This window comes from Centroberyx gerrardi, chromosome 3 (genome assembly GCF_048128805.1).
Source record: "Centroberyx gerrardi isolate f3 chromosome 3, fCenGer3.hap1.cur.20231027, whole genome shotgun sequence".
Taxonomy (NCBI): domain Eukaryota; kingdom Metazoa; phylum Chordata; class Actinopteri; order Beryciformes; family Berycidae; genus Centroberyx; species Centroberyx gerrardi.
The window spans coordinates 8902088-8909219 of NC_135999.1; the positions used below are offsets into that span (position 1 = coordinate 8902088).

Here is a 7132-nt window from a genome sequence, read left to right on the forward strand (position 1 = left end):
TCAGACTGGTAACTTGGCTCATTTTGAGAATTGACCTTAATCCCAAAGAGAACAGAACTGCCGAGACACTCGGATCGTCATCACAAAAACAACTTATTTCAATAATTGGTTTTCTTTTTAAAATCATATCAGTTTTTTGCTGTTGGCTGTGGGTTTTCCTTGATCTTGCTCTCTGGCGGAGGCTACCTTGGTGTGGAAGTTTACAGGATGGACCACGAGGGGGCGTTCAAACTTGGGCTACCCGCACACACACGCACACACGCGCACACACACGCACACACACACACATACACACACGCACTCATGCACACACACATACACACACACACACACACACACACACACACACACACCCATAGATACGCACACACACATACACTTTCAAAATGTTGAACTTCGCTTGGAGCAAATAGGCCCCATAGGCTCGACCATAATGTAAGCCTACATGGCAGCATATTGATATAATAATAATATAATATATAAGATAACTTATATTTGGATATTTTGGCTGTTAAATAGCTTAATACCGACACATCTCCCCCACCCCTGATCTTCAACACCCCAACTATGGTTTCATGATTCTTCATTGATTTCATCTCGCTGCTCTTTAATCCACTGACAGTAAAGTAGGCTACACCCCGAAACATTCACACTAATCCTCATTCATATTTCACATCTCTTTACTGAGTATTCATGAATTAGGCCTCATACAAATAACTGACGGAGAAGCAGATCAGATTGATTTGGTTTGGTGTTTAAAACATGAGAAACTACAGACCTGTATATAAAAAGTACAGAAAATTAGACTTTGGAGGAGAGAACTACACTTAGATATGAGAGAAAGGAGCACGAGCAGGCGAAAAATGTAATGACTGAGAGTCGCTGTTGCAATGACTCAAGGCTGCATTACAATTGTGCAAAATAGATGAGAGATTATAGGTTTTCTGTTTTCTTGCAATAACTACGGAGCTAATTTCGATGGTTGTTGAGTCTTTCGGTATTAGTTTCATTTTCAAAAAAGATCTGGGTGTATTCCGCAGTGACGGAGCGGAGTATTTGGCCCTTGAGTTCTCCAAAGAGGGACTCCACAGCAAAAGCACATTTGTGACGATAACATTTTGACTGTTTTTCGTTTTCGTTACACCCGCTCTGCTTCTCCAACCCGAGTCTGTTTTTATTTATTAGAGATGTAGGCCCAATCGTTCCTCCCCACGGAAGCAAATTGCAGCCGTCATCCTTGTCTCTCCGATTTGCAAATTAAATACATAAGCAATTAAAAAATCCAAACACAATCAATCATGTATACAAATTGTTGTTGCTTTAGGCTTGGAAATTTGTAGAAAACTTCCATCAGGGTAGGACGACTTTAATCCGGGGGTCCAAATCCATTACCATATTTCATTACCTCTCCAATGTTGAAATTGGGAAGATGGGAGGGCGGAGGAGGAGGAGGAGGGTGTGTATACTTTTTTAAACATTAGTAAGAATGTGGTTGAGTTGTGATAATCATTTGGAGGCAAATTGGAGGCAATGTTGTTGTTTAAGTGTTCCCTCTTTCTTCCCTTCCCTCCATCCACCATGCAAGCTCGGCTGCCTTGCTTTTTTGCGCCTGAGCCTCGAAACGAAAAAGCAATGAAAAATTAATAGCGCATGTTAACTCCGCCAGCTCGTTTATTACACGCCCGCTGACTGTAAACATAATGAGAAAGCTCCCGTATCTCTTCTTAAGTTTTCATTTGCTTATAAAATATAAAAGTCATAACTAATAAATAAAATATATGGACTGGAGAGTGAAGCGTCTTGGACTCCCTAAGTGGAACCCAACTGTGTACCGAGCAAGTAAATCACACTGACTGCTACTAACAGTCATAGGCCCAATCAAATGGACCTATTTGTAATCATTTGGCTTGGCGATAGTGCAAGTAAAGACCAATCTGTCATCTGTCAGCTGGGATACAAGGCCCTGGCCGTAATATCAGGCCCTGCCCTTTGTTTTGATGGGGCACTTGAGGTCAAATGTAAAGTATGTCATGTGGGGTCATCCCTCTGTCTGTCTGTCTGTCTGTCTGTCTGTCTGTCTGTCTGTCTCTCTCTCTCTCTCTCTCTCTCTCTCTCTCTCTCTCTCTCTCTCTCTCTCTCTCTCTCCCCCTGTCTGTCTTTCTGTCTCTGTCTCTCTCCCTCCCTCCATCTCTCTCCCTCCTTTATTATATTCTTGGTTTGCATTTTACACTGAGTTAAGGCAGAGAGCACATTTGGCCACTTATAGCAATACTGATTTTAATCCGTGTTGGTGCGCGTTATGGAAACGACTTTTGCGCAGAAAATATTATCTAAAAATATTTTAATATATTTACCATTCGGTAAGGATGCAAACAGAAAAAGGGGTATGTGGACCAAAACTGCAAAACAAAACTGGAACCTTACTGGTATGGGTGTCAACTAAGTAAGGTCCTGGCCATGCCTTGGCCTCACTGAATCCAAATTTGACCTTGCGTTTTTTTATTATTATTAGCGCTAATGGAGAGCAGAGAGCAAGAAAAATCGCCAGAAATGTATTCGTAAGACATATCTTAAAAAAAACAAAAAAAAAAAAAAAACACCAGGAGAGCATGAAGGATAAATGTTCCCTCTGAGCGGTGTGCATCTGTGCAAAATAGTTTAGTGACCTATGTCTAATTTATTACATTGACAAAATAATAATGTCTTGTGTTTCGAAGTTTTGGTGGTAAATGACATTAGATTCGGGGACTGTGCCATACATTATGGTTAAGTGAAATGGCGCCCTGCTCACTGGAAAGAACAGACGCTTTTACGCACGGCCAAACCTGCAGGGCGGGAAACGCGGTTGCATTTGAGATCCATATTTCTCTCACAGATTCTCGTTTGCAACCGAAGCACGTAGGATCTTAAAGTGAGAGGAAGTAGAGAGATGTAGGTGCAGGCCCTAAAGGCTCTCAGACGTTACACACCAACAGGGGGGGGGGCTCCTTTTTAACTCTGATTTCCTCTGTGGTTAAAAGGTTATCAACCAATTGCCTTCACCATTTTTCAGGGGTAAGGCCCATCCCACAAAGCAAAGGAAGCATTATTTGTCTCCCATGCACATTATGTTGATGACGCATTTTCGTATAGAAACAAGGCCGGGCACATGCTAATTTATTTCTATTATGAGCGTTTAGATTACAAATTAGCCAGTGACAGTGTCGGCGCATATTGTGGAATACACTCTTTCTTGTCATGTGCTTGACGAGGCGAAATACAGTGCGAAGTAGCTCTACATCACTGAATCTAGGCTAGTACACCTCGATAAAAAGTTGATCCATAACGATCTTAAGGCCTACCCATCATGCACAGGCCTTGCTATTCTCAGTATAGGCCTGCCTACCGCGAGACATCACTGAAGCACATTGTTGATGACGGAGGAGAGGCTTTTCTACAGCTGAATACTCCCGGCACATTACCCTTCCAGATAGAGGCTGATCACCTGCCCACAGTTTCTAAACGACAAACGACATTTTATCAATGCGGGCACAGCGGGCAGCAATATGAAATGATGTGATATCCATTGGGTGCCATAACAAGGTCGATGGCCTGTTCCATTGCTGTACCAGACCCCGCTGTTTTATGAATAGGCCTATAGGAGATGAACCTGTTGCATATAATAATGGAGACAAGCAGTGAAAAGACAAGCTCAGACTCCTTGCATTTAGTCAGTAAGGACTGGAGCTGTTTGGCCAACAACTTCAACTTTTGGTCCACAATCCAAGAAAACAGACAAACATATCCACCGTCACTCCCAGAAGCACAGAGGGCGAAATGACACGAAAACAATAAAACTGCATGCAAAATATGTTTTTCTAAGGCCTGGTGTGAACAACATCTGCAGTGAGGCAAACGAACCTGCAGCCTGCCTTCAAAATGTGTGTGTGTGTGTGTGTGTGTGTGTGTGTGTGTGTGTGTGTGTGTGTGTGTGTGTGTCTGTCTGTTTCTGCTTGCCTGTGTGCGCGCTGCTTCCGGATCACCTGGTCACAGAATGACCATGTAGGCTTAGTTTGCCCTTTAATGAAGTGCACCTCTGCCTGTCAACACGGCAAGTGGAGCCTCTCCTGCTTCTTTAAGCCGTCTACAGTCCCAAGAATTGGACTACATTAATAATTACACAATAAAGGATACCATATTAAACACATTACATTTATATCTTTAAAGCAAGCAAAAAATGATAACATCACAAACTGCATAATAGACTTAGCTAATAGAAAAGTCTAAAGCGACAACAAATTTTCTTTGACTTTTCTATGTCAAAGCAAAAATGTTTCCATCAACAAAGCAAACTTATTTAGTTGATCTTCCTATCTGACTAAAAGCATTATCATTAGCCTACTCATATCCACAAAAATCAGAAAGCCAGAAACTTAAGATTTTATTTTTTTTATACTATTAGCCTAGGCTATATCAAATGCGGGTAACTGTATGGTTTAAAAAAAAAAAGTTGGGTAAACTTTCAGTTTTTCCTAATCAAATTGTTATTATCATTTATTGGTCAAAATGTGTTACTTCATAAAACTTTCTATACTTCCAAAAATGCCTCAAAAAGACAAAAATCCAATAACTTCCACTTTTAATTGTGAAATAATAAAAAGTTTCTCAACAGAAATGTCAACAAGCAAACAAACAAACAACAAAACGCGTTTTACCCCTCAGAAAGATAAGTCCCCCTCTTCATAAAGCACGGTCAAAGTGAAGTTAAGCTCAGCGCGACCCTACCTGCTCTCCCAAGCCGCAGTGCCGGACTCTTGGGCCCCTGGTCCATGTTACCCCGGTTGGAACAGGGGGAGGCGATGGAGGGAGAAAAAAGGAAAAGAACAAAAACTTTTTTCCTCTGTCCCCCTCTCCCTCTCTTCCCCTCTCTCTCTCTCTCTCTCTCTCTCTCTCTCTCTCTCTCTCTCTCTCTCTCTCCCTCGCAGTTTTTCTCTCTCGCAGTTTTTCTTCTCTCCCTCTCTCTTTTTTTTTTCTTTTTTTCGTCCTACAGTACTTTTGGGCGAGTTGTAGGTTGAAATAATTCGACCCTTCCGCTCCCTATTGCACTCCCTGCAAGTGCTCAGTCAGCTGCAACTAAACGCTTTAGGTGGAAAAAAGGCTTCGGGGGGAAGCGTGAAATGATCACGCCGAGTAAAAGAGCCGCTCTCTCAATGTGCGCTCATGTCCTGTCCTTTTCCTGCACGAGCACGCACGCACACACGCACGCCACATGTGCACGTACTCACACACGTCCAAACGCGCACACGCACACGCACACATACACACACACCCTTCCAGCCTATAGGGCCGCGCCCCCCTCGCTCGCATCTGTCACTAAGTTCCACTTTACTAAACTTTTCCGCCCCCACCCTTCTCCCCCTCTTTCTTTCTCTCTCTCACCCCCTCTCTCTGTCTCACGTTAGATTAATTTCCTCAGGGAGACACCCCGCAGATAGTTATGTACACTAATTTACCCTACGCGTAATGGCGATAACGGGTTTCTTCTCTCTTCATCAGCTTATAAACCAGGGTAATCTGTGATTTTTTCATGTGAATTGATGTTCAGTGTCCTTTTTACAACTTCTGGTGAGCGCGTGCGACAGAGTTTCTCTCCAAACTTCTCTCCTCCTCTGCCAATTCACCTGTTACGCACGGCGCTCTTTACGCATTACGCACTAATAGAAAGACTGTGAAGCAGGTGTTTCCATAACACCCCAGCATCTCCGCTCTTCGCTGGAGAATACAGTGTTTTCCTCCGCGCTCTGGCTATGCTCGAGCCTTTAAAATATTTGTCATAAATCGGATAGTTCCGGCGCTCAGCTCTGATCGGTCAGAGACGCACACCTGTGACCGCGTGACATTTAAATTAAATATGAATTTGCCAACCGAAAATCTCCACTCATATCGAGACTTTTGTACCGTTTAGCAACCACTTTACTGTTCGAGAACTGACGCTACTGCTTGGCGGGAGAATGACATTCAAGATTTCTTGAACATTCGTGTTCTTTTTGGCTGCGATGGTGTTACCTCCTTTTTGTAAAAGCAATAACTAAACACAGTGCTTCACCTTAGACCAGCTGAGAGGGATTCCTCCACCTAGACTTGTGCCTCAGTGCCTAATAACGCATCTTCACTGTTAACTGTTAGCTTTTAAAAGCACTGTAACCCAGGGACTCTCTTGGCTTATTGCTTAACTAAACAACAAATTAGCTCCCAAAAAAAATAAATAAAGGTGCATTGTAAAAGGCTAATATAGCCTAATAAAGTTGAATTATAACAACATACATTTTCTTCCCCATCCTTGCATCCCTCCTCTTTTCTACTCTCACTCAGACACAAGCATCTGGGCGTATGATCTGCTTCAGTCTGAAAAAGTTGAATTCATCAGCAAGTGTTCATCTTATAAAAGTGTTTAGATTTCGACCACCAGACGTCACTATCCACTCCTCCGTTCATTTCAATGGGAAAGAGAAATGGAGAAATTAAGAAATAATTAAAGTTAAATAGCCCTAACCCTAACCCCATCTTAAAAAGTAGCCTATAGGCCTAAATAATGTCAAAAACCTGAACAGGCCTACACCCGCACATCTTCTAACTTCTATCTGAACATTTCAAAGCTGGAGTCGCTAGCTGAAAGTAGTAGTGGTTAGAGTCGAACATTTTGGAGGAAAACCCACAAAGAAACAGTGGTAGTAGACTATATGAGTGTGCAGTGCTAGCTATCTACTAATAACAGATAGAAACGGAGTGGAGCTGCAACCCGGAAGCCAGAGGAGGGGAACGGGCTCTCACCACTACCAGTAGGCTAATGTTCAGGCCACTTTTTCCATCAGCTCTGACTCATCTGTCATCACTTTTCACCACTATTTTTGAGTTTGAATAGCACAGGTGCTGTGAATTATCCTATTTTTCTGTTTCTGTGGTCAGGCAACTGCACAATCGTAAAAAGTGACGTGATTCACATTTGATTCAGCGTCCCAAAATGTAAACAGGCCAGAGCAAATTATGTGAGAGGGGACACGACGAAAAATGTTATTTATTGTCGGAATAAAACAAGGGGAAGGATATTAAGAAGCCCACTTTGCTTTCACCTCACTCTGTCTTCACTTTGAGT

At 42.5% G+C, this 7132-nt stretch overlaps 1 protein-coding gene across 1 annotated transcript in view; it reads right to left on the bottom strand.

Annotated features, from left to right (window-relative positions):
- pax5 (paired box 5) overlaps positions 1 to 4940 on the bottom strand; it is a 44149-nt gene extending 39209 nt beyond the window's left edge. The window contains exon 1 of the mRNA XM_078291456.1: positions 4765 to 4940. Within this exon, the coding sequence (XP_078147582.1) occupies positions 4765 to 4810 (46 nt within the window). The 5' untranslated portion in view covers positions 4811 to 4940. The remainder of the gene's footprint in view (positions 1 to 4764) is intronic.
- Between the last annotated feature and the right edge of the window lie 2192 nt (positions 4941 to 7132).